At 42.8% G+C, this 23716-nt stretch overlaps 2 protein-coding genes across 2 annotated transcripts in view; one reads left to right on the plus strand and one right to left on the minus strand.

Annotated features, from left to right (window-relative positions):
* Window positions 1–23716, minus strand: part of dlc (deltaC) — a 279279-nt gene that overhangs the window by 17567 nt on the left and 237996 nt on the right. The window lies entirely within an intron of this gene.
* LOC129359086 (MAGE-like protein 2) lies at window positions 1017–5305 on the plus strand. The gene is made up of 2 exons (XM_055028470.1): window positions 1017–1157; window positions 4551–5305. Exons 1-2 carry the CDS (start codon window positions 1034–1036, stop codon window positions 5045–5047), a joined length of 621 nt encoding a protein of 206 aa, XP_054884445.1. The 5' UTR covers window positions 1017–1033; the 3' UTR covers window positions 5048–5305.

Genomic DNA, 23716 nt, shown 5'->3' on the forward strand with positions numbered 1-23716 from the left:
TGTTAGAAGAACATATCTGTAGGTGAAAGTTTACTTCAGGGCGGCGTGCGCCAGCTCCATCCAAACAAAGCGCTGAAAGCAGCTCCATATTAGGAGGTGAGCAGCTGTTGTGTTGCGACATCGCAAACCAAGCGGAGCGGCAACAAGCGCTGCAGCCTGGACGCCTGCGAGACGCTGGAATGACGGCAGATCAGAGATAAGCAGGAGGCGGGTTCTGCACCGGGGGGCAACAAGGTTCACCGGGGCAGATTCTTTACTGCAAACAGACGTTCTGCAGCCGCCTGCGTCTCATTATTGGTCTCCTGTTTGGGCCAGGAGGCATCAGGAGAACCAGCCCGTCTACCGGCCCACTTCCTGGTGCCGGACGGGTTCTGGACTCAGATCAGAGGCGTCATGACGTCGGTTTAATTCTGCAGAACCGAGGTTTTCACAGCAAACAGATGTTTTAATGTCATCAGCCTGTAAATGGGTCGGTTTCGGGAACTCATCACTGGATCCTGCAGCGTCATCAGAGACAACCTGAGGAACCGGGACCCCGACCCGACCCGATTACTCCCCAGAACTTTATGACCTCAGGTTTAAAGCTGCAGTTTGCAACATAAACACTAGATTTATTACATCTTTGCTAATCACCTTGTTGTGGCATCATGAGATGATCGGGGAGAAACAACCAATCAGAGCCAGGAGGCGGGTCTTAGTGCTGTCAATCACCTTCCTGACAGCAGAGTCTGCTATGAATGCTAAGCTAGTCACCACTGATGACAAACTGTTTTCAGTAAGTTGTTTCTCTGCCATTGAGCAGCGACTCCCTGAGGATGAGTGACAGCACTAAGTCCCTCCTCCTGGCTCTGATTGGTTGTTTTTGATGTCTAGCGTTTCATTTCTGCCGGCAGGATGAGGCAGAGCAGCTGGAGGTTTTCACAGATGATCCATCTAGTACTAAACTGTAACAACATGGCAACAGTTTTAATGAACAGATTTTAATAAAACCTAAATTCTGCAGAACCGCCTTCACTCATCCATCCGGTTCCCGATGGTCCACCTCTCTGACATGCAGAACTCGGCGGGTCAAAGTTCAGCCGCTCAGCCGAGTTCCTGGCTGAGTTTGCCCCAGGGAGGGGAGCTGTTTCTTTCCACTGTCACCACATGCATGCTCAGTATGTATGATTGTTTGATTTTGAATTTCTGTGCATGAATCAGTTCATGAGGTAAACGGCTTTCAGGCAGAATCTGGCGCCTAAATGAGCCAAATTAAATTTTGTCAGGAAGATGAGCTGATACCAGAACAGGAAGGGCCACAAGCCCCGCCCACTTCACAGGTAAAAACAAGCAGAGCAACAAAAACAAACTGAATAAAAGAGGAAACAAAGTTCGATGTTTTGTCCTCCATTTAAAAACCTCACAGGTCATGTGACTCGGGTCCAGCTGGGTAAAATGTTCTGATGGTTCCTGTAGGAGGATCCATCGTTTCCTGATGGGCCACTGAACGCATCATCTCAATCAGCTATCAACATTAGCTCTAAAGCTAATGCTAACTATGCTAACTTTTCACTATGCTAACAGGTTTCGACTGGTCTGGTTTAACTGGTCACCAGTTTATCAGGTTTACTGGGCAGCCTTCATAGCACCTGATGACCTTTTTGAACCCAAAATACTGAGAATATTCTGAGGCAGAACTTCCTGTAAACCTTCACAATAAGAGCCTAGAGAAGGAACAAACCGACTCACATAATGTTTTTTTATTATTGTAATTATTTATTATTGTTATGGTTATAAGAGCAATAATTGATCTAATGTAAAATTGATCTGCTCAGTCTGTTTTCTCTCCTTCAGTCGGGTCGACCCGGTTCTACCGGAACCAGAACATCTGCTCTACCTGCAGCTGCTGTGGTTCTGAGTCAAACCAACCTGTTCCCCTCCTGGCCTGTGGGGGCGCTGCACCAACAACCACTGGAGGAAACGACACTAAAACCTCTGAAGACACTGAGAGCAACTTCCTGTTTCACCAGATGGAACAAGATGGAGGCGTCAGAGTTTAGTGATTTCTCTTTAGTGTTTGGCTGAAGACCAACCTGCAACAAGCAGAGGCAACATGCAGAGGCAACATGCAGAGGCAACATACAGAGGCAACAAGCAGAGGCAACAAGCAGAGGCAACATGCAGAGGCAACATGCAGAGGCAACATGCAGAGGCAACATGCAGAGGCAACAAGCAGAGGCAACATACAGAGGCAACAAGCAGAGGCAACAAGCAGAGGCAACATGCAGAGGCAACATACAGAGGCAACAAGCAGAGGCAACAAGCAGAGGCAACATGCAGAGGCAACATGCAGAGGCAACAAGCAGAGGCAACAAGCAGAGGCAACATGCAGAGGCAACAAGCAGAGGCAACATGCAGAGGCAACAAGCAGAGGCAACATGCAGAGGCAACATGCAGAGGCAACATGCAGAGGCAACATACAGAGGCAACAAGCAGAGGCAACAAGCAGAGGCAACATGCAGAGGCAACAAGCAGAGGCAACATGCAGAGGCAACATGCAGAGGCAACATACAGAGGCAACAAGCAGAGGCAACAAGCAGAGGCAACATGCAGAGGCAACAAGCAGAGGCAACATGCAGAGGCAACATGCAGAGGCAACATACAGAGGCAACAAGCAGAGGCAACAAGCAGAGGCAACATGCAGAGGCAACATGCAGAGGCAACATGCAGAGGCAACATGCAGAGGCAACAAGCAGAGGCAACATGCGGGGGCAACAAGCAGAGGCAACATGCAGAGGCAACATGCAGAGGCAACATGCAGAGGCAACAAGCAGAGGCAACATGCAGAGGCAACATGCAGAGGCAACAAGCAGAGGCAACAAGCAGAGGCAACATGCAGAGGCAACATGCAGAGGCAACATGCAGAGGCAACATGCAGAGGCAACAAGCAGAGGCAACATGCAGAGGCAACATGCAGAGGCAACATGCAGAGGCAACAAGCAGAGGCAACATGCAGAGGCAACAAGCAGAGGCAACAAGCAGAGGCAACAAGCAGAGGCAACATGCAGAGGCAACATGCAGAGGCAACATGCAGAGGCAACAAGCAGAGGCAACATGCAGAGGCAACATGCAGAGGCAACAAGCAGAGGCAACATGCAGAGGCAACATGCAGAGGCAACATGCAGAGGCAACAAGCAGAGGCAACATGCAGAGGCAACAAGCAGAGGCAACAAGCAGAGGCAACAAGCAGAGGCAACAAGCAGAGGCAACATGCAGAGGCAACATGCAGAGGCAACATGCAGAGGCAACAAGCAGAGGCAACATGCAGAGGCAACAAGCAGAGGCAACAAGCAGAGGCAACATGCAGAGGCAACATGCAGAGGCAACAAGCAGAGGCAACATGCAGAGGCAACAAGCAGAGGCAACATGCAGAGGCAACATGCAGAGGCAACAAGCAGAGGCAACATGCAGAGGCAACATGCAGAGGCAACATGCAGAGGCAACAAGCAGAGGCAACATGCAGAGGCAACAAGCAGAGGCAACATGCAGAGGCAACAAGCAGAGGCAACAAGCAGAGGCAACATGCAGAGGCAACAAGCAGAGGCAACAAGCAGAGGCAACAAGCAGAGGCAACATGCAGAGGCAACATGCAGAGGCAACATGCAGAGGCAACAAGCAGAGGCAACATGCAGAGGCAACAAGCAGAGGCAACAAGCAGAGGCAACATGCAGAGGCAACATGCAGAGGCAACAAGCAGAGGCAACAAGCAGAGGCAACAAGCAGAGGCAACAAGCAGAGGCAACATGCAGAGGCAACATGCAGAGGCAACATGCAGAGGCAACATGCAGAGGCAACAAGCAGAGGCAACATGCAGAGGCAACATGCAGAGGCAACAAGCAGAGGCAACATGCAGAGGCAACATGCAGAGGCAACAAGCAGAGGCAACAAGCAGTGTGATTGGTTGTCTCATGGCTTTAAATGAATCACTTCTAAACGTTTTTGTTGAGGAATAAATCTCAGTGAAAGGCTCAGAGCTGCATGGAGGTCAGAGAACCACAGAGGTTCTGATGGGAGACAAGCTAACTGCTAATCGGAGCAACAGCCAATCAGGAGAGAGATTCATAGACTGAAACTGACCCTCAAAGCACCTCAACTCTCATTGGTTTACCTGAGAATCTCATTTCTACTTTGACCAAACATTTAACCGAGACATTTATTTATTCATCTGAAGAGTTTCCGGCTTTTATTGGTGCTTTTATAACCCAAAGTTTGTTCCTTCAGATATTTTCCTGTCAGACTGAAGACTCTGAACTCGAAGCCTCTTGACCTCCTTCTGCGGGAAAACCATAATTCCTGCCGAACATTTCAATCTACAATGACCTGACAGTTATTTCTATTTATATTGAGAACGTTTGTTTTCACTGCAGCCTGTCCACTTCAAATGTTTAACCTTTAAACTGATTCAAATTTGTTTTATTCCATCTGACAGAACAATGCAAAGATGTGAAGACAGAAAGTGAATTTCTGTCATTTTTGCCTCATTTCTGTTTGTTTGCTCTAAATCTGCACAGCTGTGACCACAGAATGGATTCTGAAGACGTTCTGCCAACCGGACCCCAGGCCCTCCATCCGGACCCCAGGCCCTCCATCCGGACCCCAGGCGCTCCATCCGGACCCCAGGCGCTCCATCCGGACCCCAGGCCCTCCATCCGGACCCCAGGCGCTCCATCCGGACCCCAGGCGCTCCATCCGGACCCCAGGCCCTCCATCCGGACCCCAGGCGCTCCATCCGGACCCCAGGCCCTCCATCCGGACCCCAGGCGCTCCATCCGGACCCCAGGCCCTCCATCCGGACCCCAGGCGCTCCATCCGGACCCCAGGCCCTCCATCCGGACCCCAGGCGCTCCATCCGGACCCCAGGCGCTCCATCCGGACCCCAGGCCCTCCATCCGGACCCCAGGCCCTCCATCCGGACCCCAGGCGCTCCATCCGGACCCCAGGCCCTCCATCCGGACCCCAGGCCCTCCATCCGCCTCCATCCTCATATTCCCTCACTGATGCATCATGAAAGATTCAGTATTTTCTAATGTCTTTTGTCAGACGCTCTTCACAATGTGACTCTATTTGATCTTCGACATGCAGCCGATGCTCCACCTGATGGGTTTGCATGACATGCAGAACAGTTTGATGGGAACCGCGTTTCCACCGGACAGTTTCCTGTGTGACACCTGAACGGACAGGCCGTTAAACTACGGCTGTTGTAACTAATGTCTTAGGAATCGAGTAATCTATCGATTATTCCTATGATTAATAAAGATTTATTATTAAACCCAACATAACAGCAGCGTTATTATCGCATATCAACATCAGTCCAATTTTTCATATTTGAGCTTTTCTACTTGGAATAAGATCTCACTTCCTAAATTAACCCGAAGAAAAGTCACTTTAGAAGCAGGTTTACTGAAACCTGTAAAGAGGGAGGCTCAGAAATACTCTGATAAAATATGTCTATGCTCTTTAGTTAATCGACTCCTTCGTTACCAAAGAAACATCTTAGCGTGGCATAGAGGTTAGCATGGCACTGAGTTTAGCGGGACGCTGAGGTTAGCATGGCGCTGAGTTTAGCGTGGTGCAGAGGTTAGCATGGTGCAGAGGTTAGCGTGGCGCTGAGGTTAGCATGGCGCTGAGGTTAGCATGGCATTGAGATTAGCGTGGTGCTGAGGTTAGCGTGGTGCAGAGGTTAGCATGGTGCAGAAGTTAGCGGGGCACTGAGTTAGCGTGGTGCAGAGGTTAGCGTGGTGCAGAGGTTAGCATGGTGCAGAAGTTAGCATGGTGTAGAGGTTAGTGTGGCGCTGAGGTTAGCATGGCACTGAGGTTAGCATGGTGCAGAGGTTAGCGTGGTGCAGAGGTTAGCGTGGTGCAGAGGTTAGCATGGTGCAGAAGTTAGCGGGGCGCTGAGGTTAGCATGGCACTGAGATTAGCGTGGTGCAGAGGTTAGCATGGTGCAGAAGTTAGCTGGGCGCTGAGGTTAGCGTGGTGCAGAGGTTAGCGCGGTGCAGAGGTTAGCGTGGTGCAGAGGTTAGCGTGGTGCAGAGGTTAGCGTGGTGCAGAGGTTAGCGGGGCGCTGAGGTTAGCATGGCACTGAGGTTAGCGTGGTGCAGAGGTTAGCATGGTGCAGAAGTTAGCTGGGCGCTGAGGTTAGCGTGGTGCAGAGGTTAGCGTGGTGCAGAGGTTAGCTGGGCGCTGAGGTTAGCGTGGTGCAGAGGTTAGCGCGGTGCAGAGGTTAGCTGGGCGCTGAGGTTAGCGTGGTGCAGAGGTTAGCGTGGTGCAGAGGTTAGCATGGTGCAGAAGTTAGCTGGGCGCTGAGGTTAGCGTGGTGCAGAGGTTAGCGCGGTGCAGAGGTTAGCGTGGTGCAGAGGTTAGCGTGGTGCTGAGGTTAGCATGACGCTGAGGTTAGCATGTCGGTTCAGAGAGCCGCCGCTGATCAGTGCAGCCGAGCGCATCGGATGGAGGAGCAGCACCGGCGCCCCCTGCTGGGCCCTCTGACCAACACCAGCAGGCAAAGCAAAGTGTCTTACAGGGGAGACAACAGACAAGGACGGAGCGGCGATCGAACCGGCAACCCACCATCTAACTCTTATTACAGTCAACCGATTTCTACAACAGGACAGTCTGAAGGTGAAAGGTCAATTTCACAGATTGCAATTCCCTCACCTGACCACTTGATGCACATTTCAACGTCACACACAGAATATGTCAAGGAAGAAATAATAATAATAATTGATGTTCAGGTACATTTGCTGTTAAAATAGTCAGTTATGAATATTTTAGAGAACGTCTGAATTATTCACTGATTGGTTCTTGTGAATATCAGGAACCAAACTGAAGCAGTTTGTGTTGCTGACTGCAGCTAGCCTGGTTCCTGAACAGCTGTTAGCAGTTAGCGCCGTAGCATCAGATCAGAATAAACCTAAACCTGTCAGACAGCAACAACCCTTCACGACTCCACACAGCCCAACAGGAGCTGAAAACCCCTTCCTGGTCTGGTGCATGCTGGGACAGAACTAAAGCGTCCTGGAGAGAAACCCAAACCACTTCCACCCTGCAGACATGATCTTCCTCCTAGACGAGAAGCTTCTGCTGAAAATCCTGAGTGAGTCAGGGGGAGGAATCCTGTCAGTCCTGCTGCAACATCTGGAAACCCTCAGAGTTCAGGTGAAAACCCTGCTGATCCGAAGCAGCAGAACAAAACGGAGCAGAAATTACAATCTGGAGCCAGTTTGTTGTTTTAGCTGATGGTGCTAAGTGTGATAAACGACTTCAGCACCAAGTATTGAGTTCCTGCAGGGAAATTAGGAAGAAGGCCAAGAAAACATGATGTTTGCTTTGGAGCGCGTCCAGAGAACGAGAAGAGAAGTGGTTGCAACACACTGAGTCCCACAGTCAGCTGCATGTTGCTGCATCTGCAGAGAGCAGCGAGCCGATACCGGTCCGATACCACACCGGCCCGATACCACACCGGCCCGATACCACACCGGTCCGATACCACACCGGCCCGATACCACACCGGTCCGATACCGGTCCGATACCACACCGGTCCGATACCACACCAGTCCGATACCACACCGGTCCAATACCACACCGGTCCGATACCACACCGGCCCGATACCACACCGGTCCGATACCACACCGGTCCAATACCACACCGGTCCAATACCACACCAGTCCGATACCACACCGGTCCAATACCACACCGGTCCAATACCACACCGGTCCAATACCACACCAGTCCGATACCACACCGGTCCAATACCACACCGGTCCAATACCACACCAGTCCGATACCACACCGGTCCAATACCACACCGGTCCAATACCACACCAGTCCGATACCACACCGGTCCGATACCGATCCGATCCCACACGGGGCCAACATCCCGATCTAATACCGGTCCGACACCTAAAGTTATTCTCAGAGGTTCTCATCCCACATCGGAACGTCTCAACAAGATTCTGCAGGTTTGTTTTCCTTCTTCACAGCTCCAGTCATGGTTGGTTGGAGGAAATGAGCAGCAACTTCAGTCCAGCTTTAGTTTGGTTCTGCTACCTTCATCCTGCTTTGAGCTCAATAAAGCAACAGAAAACCTGAAAACCTGGAATCCAGAACATCAACAGCCTGCAGCCGTTCCAACGGCACCGACTGATCCGGGATGAAGCAACGACCTGCTGACCCCACAGCTGCTCTCACACACACACGCACACACACACGCACACACACACGCACACACACACGCACACACACACGCACACACACATGCACACACACGCACACACACACACACACACACCCGCACACACACATGCACACACACACGCAGCTCGATCATGAAGCTCAGCCACTGTTTGTGTTTTAATTCCTCATAATGAACCAACATAGCAGCTTCCAGGCTGCAGGTTCGGGTGGATCCTCCTGCTGGAGGACAGAATATAGTTTATTTCAGCCAAAATATTATATATTTACAACCTAATTATAAATAAATAATCTAAATTTATGGAAAATCTAAATCTTTGAATAGTAGCCAGATTAACAAATGGAGTTTTATGTCTAAACCAACATTTAGAAAAAACTTTCAACTATATGAAATGATATAAAACAACGACCCAAAATCATAGAAAACTATTAATATGCACAGGCTCCAGATACTCTAACATTCACTTCGCCAGAGTCTGAGTTAAATCAGCTACACAAACATGGCCGCCGTTAACGAAACCCCCACATGTGACAAACATCCGAAGCCTCGCACTTTCACAATGACCTCACTTCCTCCAGAGCTGTTTTTACTGCACCATGGAAGAATCCACTTCAGTCACGCCACTAAACTCCACTCCGGGTTTTCCAGGTTGCCTACAACAACAAACGCTCCAATCAGGTGAACCTGCAGCATGAATGCAGTCGGAGCTGAACTCATCAACCTGCATGATGTCATCACATGTCAATGCTGCACATGGCTGGCAGAAACAGGAAGTAGAGGTTGGTAACAGGAAGTAGAGGTTGGTAACAGGAAGTAGAGGTTGGTAACAGGAAGTAGAGGTTGGTAACAGGAAGTAGAGGTTGGTAACAGGAAGTAGAGGTCGCTAGCTAGCATGGAGTACACCTCAGAAATATTCTTATATTTAATCATTTCTACTTGCAGTTAGAGATGATCAAACTAAAGACGTAAAGCATCTTTACATCCTGACTTATTTACTTCAACAGGAAAGTCTCATCAAGAGGTCAGAGGTCACATGTGGGGTTCCCCAAGGCTCCATTCCAGAACTCTCTGGTTCAACATCTATAAACTCCCACTGGCTCAGCAAGACACAAGATCAGTTACCATGATGACGCAGATGATGTCACCAGGTGACCTTTGCCCCCATCTTATTAAAGAGGAACGATCTATAGTTATAAATCTATAGTTATAGATCTATAGTTATAGATCTATAGTTATAAATCTATAGTTATAGATCTATAGTTATAAATCTATAGTTATAGATCTATAGTTATAAATCTATAGTTATAGATATATAGATATAGATATATAGTTATAAATCTATAGTTATAGATCTATAGTTATAAATCTATAGTTATGGATATATAGATATAGATATATAGTTATAAATCTATAGTTATAGATCTATAGTTATAAATCTATAGTTATAGATATATAGATATAGATATATAGTTATAAATCTATAGTTATAGATCTATAGTTATAAATCTATAGTTATAGATATATAGATATATAGTTATAAATCTATAGTTATAGATCTATAGTTATAGATATATAGATATATAGTTATAAATCTATAGTTATAGATCTATAGATATAGATATATAGTTATAAATCTATAGTTATAGATCTATAGTTATAAATCTATAGTTATAGATATATAGATATATAGTTATAAATCTATAGTTATAGATCTATAGTTATAGATATAGATATATAGTTATAAATCTATAGTTATAGATCTATAGTTATAAATCTATAGTTATAGATATATAGATATAGATATATAGTTATAAATCTATAGTTATAGATATATAGTTATAGATCTATAGTTATAAATCTATAGTTATAGATATATAGATATAGATATATAGTTATAAATCTATAGTTATAGATATATAGTTATAGATCTATAGTTATAAATCTATAGTTATAGATATATAGATATAGATATATAGTTATAAATCTATAGTTATAGATCTATAGTTATAGATATATAGATATATAGTTATAGATCTAGAGTTATAGATCTATAGTTATAAATCTATAGTTATAGATATATAGATATAGATATATAGTTATAAATCTATAGTTATAGATCTATAGTTATAAATCTATAGTTATAGATATATAGATATAGATATATAGTTATAAATCTATAGTTATAGATCTATAGTTATAAATCTATAGTTATAGATATATAGATATAGATATATAGTTATAAATCTATAGTTATAGATCTATAGTTATAAATCTATAGTTATAGATCTATAGTTATAAATCTATAGTTATAGATCTATAGTTATAGATCTATAGTTATAATCTATAGTTATAGATCTAGAGTCAGAACAGCTTCGGTCGTTCCAGCTGTAAACTACATATCAGGCTGACCTCCGACCTCTGACCTGGCCCTTGGGCCTTCTCGCAGCTGCAGAACATTTATAGAACCAGAGAAACTCGACCAGCTTTGATTCCTGCAGCATCTGACTGACAAACCAGAACCTGCTGCTGGAATTCGGATCAGAACCAGGAGTATGGAGACACGACCCGGTTCTACACGACCCGGTTCTACACGACCCAGTTCTACACAACCCGGTTCTACTCCACACGGTAGTTTATAAATCGCTGAAATATTAAAGATCTGCTGCTGGATCGACCTGCTGGTTCTGGTTCTGCTCTGCATCAGAACCAGAACCAAACATAGAAAAGCAGCTTTCAGCTTCTATGTTCCACAGATCTGGATCAAACTTCCAGAAAAGTGAAATGCATCAGAAACCCTGAGCTCCTTTAACCAGGTCAGTCATTAATAACTGGAACATTAATGATTATTTTTCCTGTCATGTTTCTGCTTGTTTATTGTGTTATAGATCATCATGTACCATAAATGTTGCAACTCAAATAAAAACTTTACTGGAAGAAAGTGGAACAGAGTAAAAGGTTTTTCAGAATAAAATACTCAAGCTGTGTTTGCAATGAGTGACCTTAGCGTTAGCCGCTCGTAGCTCTGTCCTCCATGCTTTTGACATCCGTTGATACAAAGATTTAATAAATCGGTTAAAGTATTTCTTTCAGGCCAATTGCTGCAGTCATTTGCTCAGCATGAGTTATTTCACTGACAGGAATAAATCAATATTCAGAAGTCGTGTCACTGCAACAGCTTCAGGTCAATCTGCAGTTTTCCCTGGACGCCACAGTGTGGAAAGATAAATCCTTCAAAATAAAGTTTTTGGGGGCTGCACAGTGGATCAGCGGGTAGCTCTGCTGCCTTGCAGCTCGAAGGTTCTGGGTTCGATTCTGTGCATGGTGCGTTCTCTCTGGGCAAAGTTACACTGAAATGTAACATAACGTGGTTTAAAATGTTTCCTCTGCAAACAACCTGCAGGAAAACAACCTGAGATTTAATGTTGCTTCTATACGAGTCTCTGATTTCATCTTTTTACAGAAATGTAAAGTTCTAAATAAACACAAGTTTCCTCTTCATAAAATTCCTCAAACATTTGATTGAAGTGGCTCCCAGTGCAAGTTATGGGCTTTTTAAATCATAACTTAAGTTGCTTCATTTGAAATCTTTTTGTATTCTGTCGTGTCGTGGGTGAAATAAGTGGATAGAAATGAATATCTGGGAAATATCATAACTGATAACACCAGGATTTAAAGGCTCTACATCAGGGGTGCTCAATACGTCGATCGCGATCTATCGGTCGATCGCGGGGAGGTTTTGAGTCGATCTCTGCAGGAGGTGACCAGTGGCGGAGCCAGAGGGGGGGCCGGGGTGGCACTTGCCACCCCCAACAGAGCCCTTGCCCCCCCTAGTGCCACCCCACTGGAAATGGTCATTTTAAAATATAATACTTATGAGATCGGCAAAGATTTGCCAGGAAAACTGTAATTTCCGACTGTCCCTGAAGGCAGCCCGATGCCCGACGCTGTTCATTGGTTAAACTGACATGTTGGTTCCTGCTTGATCCTAAACACATCAACGGCTTTAGAGTTACACCGTCAGGAGTTTTGCAGGTATTTCCAACATTTTACCGCTCAGCAGTAACCGCTGTTACCTTCCTAATGAGAGGCGGCTCTTGTCATACATTTCTAAAAAGAAACAAAATGGTTGTGCACCGCTGCGTAGTGCCTCGTTTATTATATTAGCCATGCTAGTGCTGGTAGATCGTGTTTTAGACAGATTCTTTTAACATGTTTTAGTGACATGCTGCCCTCTAATGTTTTATTTCTCCCAGCTCTTGCTTGAAATGTGTGAAGAATATGAGAAAAACCATTAAGTTTTATAATGACTGAAATGTAAGTAGGCTATGTCATATTAAAGCTTTGAATTATAACCTCACTAGTTATATTAATTAATTTTGAACGAAAGGAAACTAATATTTTTTCCTTTTGTTCCATGGAACGATCCATTTGTATATGGACCCTCTGATAAAGCCTTGCTCACCCTTTGGCCCCCCTTGGAACAAAGTCTGGCTCCACCACTGATCCCAAATTCAGAAGATTTGCCTTTACCTCTGCAGAGCTCTGGTTCCTCCCATCAGTCTGTAGTTTCTCATATTGATGTCATCAAACCAAATTTCAGATCCACCATAACTGACTGACACCTGCTGGCCTCAGGTTTACAACCAGCTTCTGACTGAGAAACCAGTAACCTGCTGAAACCAGTAACCTACTGAAACCAGTAACCTGCTGAAACCAGTAACCTATTGAAACCAGTAACCTGCTGAAACCAGTAACCTGCTGAAACCAGTAACCTACTGAAACCAGTAACCTACTGAAACCAGTAACCTGCTGAAACCAGTAACCTGCTGAAACCAGTAACCTACTGAAACCAGTAACCTACTGAAACCAGTAACCTGCTGAAACCAGTAACCTACTGAAACCAGTAACCTGCTGAAACCAGTAACCTACTGAAACCAGTAACCTACTGAAACCAGTAACCTGTTGAAACCAGTAACCTGCTGAAACCAGTAACCTGCTGAAACCAGTAACCTGTTGAAACCAGTAACCTGCTGAAACCAGTAACCTACTGAAACCAGTAACCTATTGAAACCAGTAACCTACTGAAACCAGTAACCTATTGAAACCAGTAACCTATTGAAACCAGTAACCTACTGAAACCAGTAACCTGTTGAAACCAGTAACCTATTGAAACCAGTAACCTACTGAAACCAGTAACCTGTTGAAACCAGTAACCTATTGAAACCAGTAACCTGCTGAAACCAGTAACCTACTGAAACCAGTAACCTATTGAAACCAGTAACCTGCTGAAACCAGTAACCTGTTGAAACCAGTAACCTATTGAAACCAGTAACCTGTTGAAACCAGTAACCTGCTGAAACCAGTAACCTATTGAAACCAGTAACCTGCTGAAACCAGTAACCTACTGAAACCAGTAACCTATTGAAACCAGTAACCTACTGAAACCAGTAATCTGCTGAAACCAGTAACCTATTGAAACCAGTAACCTACTGAAACCAGTAACCTATTGAAACCAGTAACCTACTGAAACCAGTAAGCTGCTGAAACCAGTAACCTACTGAAACCAGTAACCTCCTGAAACCAGTAACCTGCTCCCAGTGTCAGAATCTCACTGAGGAAGAAACTGCATCAGGTTTTCTATCACTTTATCATTTCTGATGTATATTTGCATAGAAAATGAGTCAATAGGGTTTCATTTATAATTTCTATGTCTTCGTGTCATGAGGTAGATCTCAGCCGGCTGGTGAGAGAAAAAGTAGATCTTGGTCTCAAAAAGTTTGAGCTCCCCTGATCTAAATGATGGAGGTGAGAAATAAAGACAGAACTTTTTGTTTCTGTTCTCAGCGGCTGCAGTTTCAACCTCTTCTCATTAACATACAAGTTAAAGAGCTTAAATAAAATGAGATGTTTGCTGCCTCTAAAGTTTAAGTCTATGAAGCAACATAGCAGTTTAGCTAATTTTGATTGAAGGCGTAACGAGGCAGTTGATCAAGATTCAGTCAAGGTATCGAAATAATGAACTGCCGTTTGACTTTAATGTGTTTCTTCCTGTTGAGAAGTGCAAGGAAATAAAATGTTTCATGTCTTTTGCTCTCAGTATTTACACTGGAGGGTTTTATATTTGTGCTGAAGAGCCACAGCTAATAGCTAGCTAGCAGCTAACAACTAGTTAGGAGCTAACAGCTAGCTAGCAGCTAACAACTAGCTAGGAGCTAACAGCTAGCTAGCAACTAACAACTAGCTAGGAGCTAACAGCTAGCTAGCAACTAACAACTAGCGGGCAGCTAACAACTAGCTAGTAGCTAACAACTAGCTAGCAGCTAACAACTAGCTAGGAGCTAACAGCTAACTAGCAGCTAACAACTAGATAATAGCTAACAACTAGCTGGCAGCCAACAACTAGCTAGGAGCTAACAGCTAGCTAGCAACTAACAACTAGCTAGGAGCTAACAGCTAGCTAGCAACTAACAACTAGCGGGCAGCTAACAGCTAACTAGCAGCTAACAACTAGATAATAGCTAACAACTAGCTGGCAGCTAACAACTAGCTAGGAGCTAACAGCTAGCTAGCAACTAACAACTAGCTAGGAGCTAACAGCTAGCTAGCAACTAACAACTAGCGGGCAGCTAACAACTAGCTAGTAGCTAACAACTAGCTAGCAGCTAACAACTAGCTAGGAGCTAACAGCTAACTAGCAGCTAACAACTAGATAATAGCTAACAATTGCTGCTAGCCAACAACTAGCTAGCAGCTAACAACTAGCTAGTAGCTAACAAATAGCTGGCAGCTAACAACTAGCTAGTAGCTAACAACTAGCTAACAATTAGCTAGCAGCTAACAGCTAATAGCTAGCAGCTAGCTCCTCCGTTCAGCTGCTGTTGCTCCTTCTGCACTTTCGACTGAACCATTGTTCTAATAATAACTAAAACTGTATTCTTAAGTTTCTTAAATGAAAGTTTTTCTTTTGCCTTTTCATATTGATATTGTTTAAATGCAAATCTTTATGCAATTGGGGGCTGAAGAGTTTTCTAAGACGGGGGGTCCGGATCCCCCCGGCCCGCCTGGGATTTACGCCCCTGCTCTCTGCAGTTACTTTCAGTGTGTGATTGTTCCCCTGTCCTCTCACAGTTAGACACCAGCTGCCCTCATGTGTTGGACACCAGATGGATGTTTACTGTAATTTGCTATAATCTGTTATAATCTGCTATAATCTGTTATAATTTGTTATAATCTGCTATAATCTACTATAATCCGTTATAATCTACTATGATCTGTTATAATCTGCTATAATCTGTTATAATTTGTTATAATCTGCTATAATCTACTATAATCCGTTATAATCTACTATAATCTGTTATAATCTGCTATAATCTACTATAATCTGTTATAATCTGCTATAATCTACTATAATCCGTTATAATCTGTTATAATCTGTTATAATTTGTTATAATCTGCTATAATCTACTATAATCCGTTATAATCTGCTATAATCTACTATAATCCGTTATAATATGATATAATCTGTTATAATCTGCTATAATATAATTATGTCTAATTTTTTGACATTTATTGCTTAAAGCTACTTTAGAAAATTAAGGGACATTTTAAACAGATTTATTTCTTTGAATATGATGATGTGATATCTACCTGAGGGGGCGGGGCTTATCGACCTCAGGACTGCAGAGTTCACCAGTAGTTATGTTCTGGAGTTATTAAACATCCTCCACATTATAAACACTCATCATCATCCTGACTTGTGAACAGTGACTGTTTAGATTAATTTAGATTACTGATCACCTGATTGGGAAAGTAACTAAGTTACATTAAAAGTAACTTTTGTAGTTACAGCAACGTTCCACATCACATCGATCTTTAGCCAAACTTCACTGAGCTCCACGGCTGCACAGATTATTGATCAATAATAAATCATTATTGATTAATCATTAATCAATATTGATTAGTATTAGTCAATATTATGCCCTTCAGCAGCACACCTTCTCGGACCTGTTCATTTTAGTCTCCATGTTTACGGTTTTCTGCACGTTTATCGTAAAACAGGAATCATATTTACAGAGGAGAGACGTTTCTGTCCACAAGGCGGGCGGCTCCTCTGGACCAGTACCGGTACCAGTGGTACCGGGACCTGCTTTAAGTTCTGCTTAAGGCAGGTACCACATTCATCTAATTATAGATCTCAAACTATAGATTATAACAGATCAATATGATCTCTGATCAATGGCTCCATGTTCTCCATCAGAGCCACAGAAACTCAGGTAGCAGCTACACCTGAGATTATTGATCACCTTCAACAATCAAACCTATTGATCACCTTCAATAATCAAACCTATTGATCACCTTCAATAATCAAACCTATTGATCACCTTCAATAATCAAACCTATTGATCACCTTCAATAATCAAACCTATTGATCACCTTCAATAATCAAACCTATTGATCACCTTCAATAATCAAACCTACTGATCAGCCCTGGTTTCTCTTCAGTGAGAATAAATGAGCCATAGATGAATCATTCATATGAATCGTTCAGATAAATCATTTCAAATGAATCCTTCAGATGAATCATTCAGATGAATCGTTCAGATGAATCATTTCAAATGAATCGTTCAGATGAATCGTTCAGATGAATCGTTCAGATGAATCGTTCAGATAAATCATTTCAAATGAATCGTTCAGATAAATCATTGAGATGAATCCTTCAGAAGAATCGTTCAAATAAATCATTCAGATGAATCGTTTGAGATTAATCATTTGGGTGAATCGTTCAGATGAATCATTTCAAATGAATCGTTCAGATGAATCATTCAGATGAATCGTTCAGATGAATCATTCAGATGAATCGTTCAGATGAATCATTCAGATGAATCATTCAGATGAATCGTTCAGATGAATCATTCAGATGAATCGTTCAGATGAATCATTCAGATGAATCATTTCATATGAATCGTTCAGATAAATCATTTCAAATGAATCCTTCAGATGAATCATTTCAAATGAATCGTTGAGATGAATCATTTCATATGAATCATTCAGATAAATCGTTCAGATGAATCATTCAGATGAATCATTCAGATGAATCGTTCAGATGAATCATTCAGATGAATCATTCAGATGAATCGTTCAGATGAATCATTCAGATGAATCATTTCATATGAATCGTTCAGATGAATCATTCAGATGAATCATTTTATATGAATCGTTCAGATGAATCATTTCATATGAATCATTCAGATAAATCGTTCAGATGAATCATTCAGATGAATCATTTTATATGAATCGTTCAGATGAATCATTTCATATGAATCATTCAGATAAATCGTTCAGATGAATCATTCAGATGAATCATTCAGATGAATCGTTCAGATGAATCATTCAGATGAATCGTTCAGATGAATCATTCAGATGAATCATTTCATATGAATCGTTCAGATGAATAATTTCAAATGAATCCTTCAGATGAATCATTTCAAATGAATCGTTGAGATGAATCATTTCATATGAATCATTCAGATAAATCGTTCAGATGAATCATTCAGATGAATCGTTTCAGATGAATTGTTCAGACTGAGATAATTGTTGTTGTGAGTTTTGCACATCTTGTGTTTGTGTTGCGCAGCAGCGGCTCTAGATTTCTGTTTCCTGCAGGTGCAAAGAAGGAGCCAAACATTTTACTGAGGATGAAATCACGGATCTATTTTCCCGATAGTTATCAACACACACTGTTATTCAGACTGATTTGTATTTATTAGACGCTCAGACGTCAGCATGAAGCCTTGAGCCTTTAGCCTGATGACATCACATCATTTGGGTTAAAACAGCTTTGATTCCAAGTATTGATCCTTTGTCACTAAACCGTTCCGAGCGTCACGATGCAGATGAAGTTGTTTTGTCAGTTGATTCATGTTTTCTGCTGAATGAATGAAACTAATTGGTCTGTGAAGGTAACTCACCTGGTTGGGCTCATAGCCAGAACCCGACCAGAACCTCTGAACCTCCTGATCAAATTACAGACTTTTCCTGAATTCACCACATGATTTATGTCATTATGTCATAAACAGCATTTCCCCTTAAAAACCCACAGAAAACGAGACGCCAATCATTTTCTCCAAACATGGAGGCGACATGGCGGCGTGGCACTGTTTCCACGGTTACTGATGGCTGGACTCTACCTTCGCCATAGTGCGATATTTGATATCGCTCTAATCATACTTACTGATAAAGTATTTGAGCGTTAATCTTGTCACGGTGTCGGTTCCACCAACAGCTGACGGTCATTATGACTGAAAATAAATTACAAGCTGCTTTCACTAAGAAATCAATGAAATAAAAGCGACTTTAGGCAAAACATGCAGCATTCTGACACGCTTTATACAGGAGAGCTCAGGAAGTCCATCCTGGTGGAGACATATACCATATATATGTGTATATATGTGTATATATGTGTATATATGTGTATATATGTGTATATATGTGTATATATGTGTATATATGTGTATATATGTGTATATATGTGCGGGTGGTTCTTATCCTCTGAGCTCGGGTCCTCTACCAGAGGTTATATAGATATAGATCTATATATATAGATCTATATATCCTCTGAGCTCGGGTCCTCTACCAGAGGATATATAGATATAGATCTATATATATAGATCTATATATCCTCTGAGCTCGGGTCCTCTACCAGAGGATATATAGATATAGATCTTTATATATAGATCTATATATCCTCTGAGCTCGGGTCCTCTACCAGAGGATATATAGATATAGATCTATATATATAGATCTATATATCCTCTACCAGAGGCCTGGGAGCTTGAGGGTTCTGCAGTATCTTGGCTGTGCCAAGGACTGCACATTTCTGGACTGAGATGTCTGATGTTGTTCCTGGGATCTGTTGTAGCCATTGATCCAGTTTGGGGGTTACTGCCCCGAGGGCCCCGATGACCACAGGCACCACTGTGGTCTTCACCTTCCAGGCCCTCTCCAGTTCTTCCCTGAGGCCCTGGTATTTCTCCAGTTTCTCCTTTTTCCTGATGTTGCAATCACTTGGTTTTGCTACATCTACCACAACGGCTTTCCTCTGATGTTTATCCACTACGACAATGTCTGGTTGGTTCACCATTACCATTTTGTCTGTCTGGATCTGGAAGTCCCACAGGATCTTAGCTCTGGCGTTCTCCACCACCTTTGGGGGTGTTTCCCACTTTGATCTCGGGGTTTCCAGTCCATATTCTGCACAGATGTTTCTGTACACTATGCCTGCCACTTGGTTATGTCGCTCCATATACGCTTTCCCTGCCAGTATCTTGCACCCTGCTGTGATATGCTGGACTGTCTCAGGGGCCTCCTTGCACAACCTACACATTGGGTCTTGTCTGGTGTGGTAGATCTGGGCCTCTATTGCTCTGGTGTTTAGGGCCTGTTCCTGGGCGGCCAGGATGAGGGCCTCCCCGGAGAGAGAGAGAGATTATCAATATATAGACTATCAATAAGTTTCCTTATAATAAAATATGTCATGCTTACTGCCGGTTATCTTTGTGCTAGTTTGTTATGATAAACATGTCAGTCAGTTCATCTGAATACGCTACGTACACTTGCTCAGGATTGGTCCAGGCTGCATGGGGGCGGAGCAAACATCATGCCAATCGTGTCCCAGAAGTGAACTTTACGCATAAAGTTCAAATCGTCTTGGATGATGTAAGTGTATAATAATTTAGTTTTAGTTTTGTCTTTTGATGAAAATGCTGCAAAAGCTATATGTAAGAAATGTTAAATTACAGGGAAAAAAACAACTAAATCTACTATTTAATTGTTTGCTATGACTTTTCCAGGGTGGGCTATAGCGCCCCCTAGCACTGCCACTAGTGTTGGTCATTGTCTGAGGATAAATGCAGGTCAGTTTCATCGTTTATGTTTAAACAATAAAATAGTAAAATCTTAAAAATCATCAGGTTTGATGTTTCTGGATTAAATGCCTGAATGTCGTCAGGTTTCAGTGGATTTAAATGAGTTTTGACTCGTAGTTTATTATTGTTAACAGAAAGTTTGTGTTGCTGCTGCACATTTTCACACCAGGGAAAACGTTTGGGTATATTTACGCAAACTTTGACAAAGTTCACTTTTATACATGCCGACTTTTGCGTAAAATATGGCGCCTTATGCATGAGGCACCTGAAGATTAAAAAGCAAAAGTAAAGATTATCCATATTCTGACCTAAAGTGTTTCTGCTTCAGAACCAAACTAGAAACAGAACCAGTGACCAGACATTCTCCTTTTATGGTGAATCGGCAACAAGAGAACAACAATAATTTATTAAAATCATACAGAACTTTTTTTCTTGCTCTGTTTTTATAGTTTCACTTCCTGCATTGATCTAAGGACTCACTTCTAGAGTCAAGATGGCATCTCTAGGAACTACAGCTCCACACCTGCTAGCTACGCTGCGCTAGCTTTTGTTCTACGGCTAAGCTAGCCTGTAGTGTAGCTCTCCTGATGTTAGCTACGCTGCGCTAGCTTTTGTTCTACGGCTAAGCTAGCCTGTAGTGTAGCTCTCCTGATGTTAGCTACGCTGCGCTAGCGTTTGTTCTATGGCTAAGCTAGCCTGTAGTGTAGCTCTCCTGATGCTAGCTACGCTGCGCTAGCTTTTGTTCTACAGCTAAGCTAGCCTGTAGTGTAGCTCTCCTGATGCTAGCTACGCTGCGCTAGCTTTTGTTCTACGGCTAAGCTAGCCTGTAGTGTAGCTCTCCTGATGTTAGCTACGCTGCGCTAGCGTTTGTTCTATGGCTAAGCTAGCCTGTAGTGTAGCTCTCCTGATGCTAGCTACGCTGCGCTAGCTTTTGTTCTACGGCTAAGCTAGCCTGTAGTGTAGCTCTCCTGATGCTAGCTACGCTGCGCTAGCTTTTGTTCTACGGCTAAGCTAGCCTGTAGTGTAGCTCTCCTGATGCTAGCTACGCTGCGCTAGCTTTTGTTCTACGGCTAAGCTAGCCTGTAGTGTAGCTCTCCTGATGCTAGCTACGCTGTGTTTCATACATAACGTGATTTAAAGGGAATAACAAGACAGTTCAACCTGATTTTGCTAGCATGCGTGACTGCTGTGAGCATTCATTATGAAATGAAAGATGGAGGAAGAAACGAATCATGAATCGGTTCATATTGAGTCAGTGAAGACTTTTATGGAGATGCTTCACTGACAGAATAAATACATTACAGTCCAATCAATAAGTCTAACTCACAATTTGACAGAATTACAATTTTTAAACTAAATTAAGAAAATTGCTCATTAAGAGAATTATAACACTGTCTGAGGAAAATAGGTCCTTTTATAGCAAGTAATATTTAATTAATATGAATATTTTTGTTATGCTTTACAGACATATTGTAACAGTATGCATTTAATAATTGTTATATATATTTTAACAATGCCTGGAGTCTGGCAGCTTGTCTCGTCCCGGAGCTGCTGGGTCAGAAGGAAGGCGGGAAGAGGCTGCAGGTGTATTTATACAGGTGAGTAGACAGACTGAATAGTGCGGCTGGATGCACATTAGATGATTGACGTAAGTCTAACTTTATAGACGAACTGGAAAGTTTATTTCATATCATCCTGGTCTCAACAAATACTGAGCTGTTTGTGTGTGAGACGAACAAAGATGTTAAATCCCGTCACTAAAATGGACACAAAGTTACAACAAGGTCAGAGTTCATCTATTAAAGTGACTGTAGATGAAAATATAAACGAAAAGCTGAAGCAGAAACATTTGAATTTGTGATCCTGCCTCTTTATTATTTATCATTTCAGATTTTTGTATAACTTTTCTCCAGGTTAACTCAGAAAGCCACCTGTTAATGTTACAGTTCACTAAATTACAGAAAAGTTTTTGTTAGTGATGCTCAAATATGAAAAACTGGATGTGTGATAGTAATACTGCTGTTATGTTAGATTTACCAATGTTTTATTTTATCAATATTTATCCATTACTTGATTAATTGTAAGAATAATTGATAGATTACTTGATTACTAAAACATTGGTTTATAACAGCCTTAAAATGCACATTGAGTGTTGAATGTATGGACTGGAAAATACAATAAATCTGTAAAGTATTCTGATGGTTTGCTTCTCCCACACAACACTCCTTCTTTGACCCTGAGCCTAACCCTGACCATGACCCTAACCCGACCCCCTTTTAACAATGCGCTAAACCCCTCAGTCCCCCATTCTTGGTCTTTGGTACATTTTACCCCCCCTGCTGTGACTGTAGCAGAGGATGACTAAAAGTTTCCAGTATTCTCAAATCCAAAACTTAGCAGGACTCTTACATCCAAAGTCATCCACTGCTGTGAGTCGTGAAGTTAGCCAAACATGTTACGCGTGGTGATGCAAGTCAGAACAAACCCCAACGTGCCTGATGTCAGTGGCGGAGCCAGAGGGGGGGCCGGGGTGGCACTTGCCACCCCCAACAGAGACCTGGCCCCCCCTAGTGCCACCCCACTGGAAATGGTCATTTTAAAATATAATACTTATGAGATCGGCAAAGATTTGCCAGGAAAACTGACATGCGGTTCCTGCTTGATCCAAAACACATCAACGGCTTTAGAGTTACACCGTCAGGAGTTTTGCAGGTATTTCCAACATTTTACCGCTCAGCAGTAACCGCTGTTACCTTCCTAATGAGAGGCGGCTCTTGTCATACATTTCTAAAAGAAACAAAATGGTTGTGCACCGCTGCGTAGTGTCTGGTTTATTATATTAGCCATGCTAGTGCTGGTAGATCGTGTTTTAGACAGATTCTTTTAACATATGTTTTAGTGACATGCTGCCCTCTAATGTTTTATTTCTCCCAGCTCTTGCTTGAAATGTGTGGTAAGAATATGAGAAAAACCATTAAGTTTTATAATGACTGAAATGTAAGTAGGCTATGTCAAATGAAAGCTTTGAATTATAACCTAACTAGTTATATTAATTAATTTTGAACGAAAGGAAACAAATATTTTTTCCTTTTGTTCCATGGAACGGTCCATTTGTATATGGACCCTCTGATAAAGCCTTGCTCACCCTTTGGCCCCCCTTGGAACAAAGTCTGGCTCCGCCTCTGCAATCAAATCCAGGTCATTCCTCAAGGTCGTTCCTCAAGGTCGTTCCTCTGAGCGTCAGCCGGACATTGTGCCGACGGCGGGAGATTCAGGACTTCTGTTGCAGTTAAAAACTTTCATATGGAAGATTTAGTGCAGTGCTGTGTTTATATATTTCTGTATTTATGTTTTGGGGTTTTGTGCTCTGTCTGTTCACTTTATCTTCTTTATTGAAAGCACTTTATTCTTTTGTTTTATTGGTTTCTGACCTCAGCTGCAGTTGATGCATCTAATCCCTCAGAACGTTAAGCGGTGCAACACGTTCTCCAGAACTGCACATGTTCTGATCCATGACCCGTTCCGCCTGGAAAATACTTTTGGGTTTACAGATTAACTCCG

Source organism: Poeciliopsis prolifica, unplaced genomic scaffold, assembly GCF_027474105.1.
Source record: "Poeciliopsis prolifica strain line A6 unplaced genomic scaffold, Auburn_PproV2 SCAFFOLD004, whole genome shotgun sequence".
Classification (NCBI taxonomy): domain Eukaryota; kingdom Metazoa; phylum Chordata; class Actinopteri; order Cyprinodontiformes; family Poeciliidae; genus Poeciliopsis; species Poeciliopsis prolifica.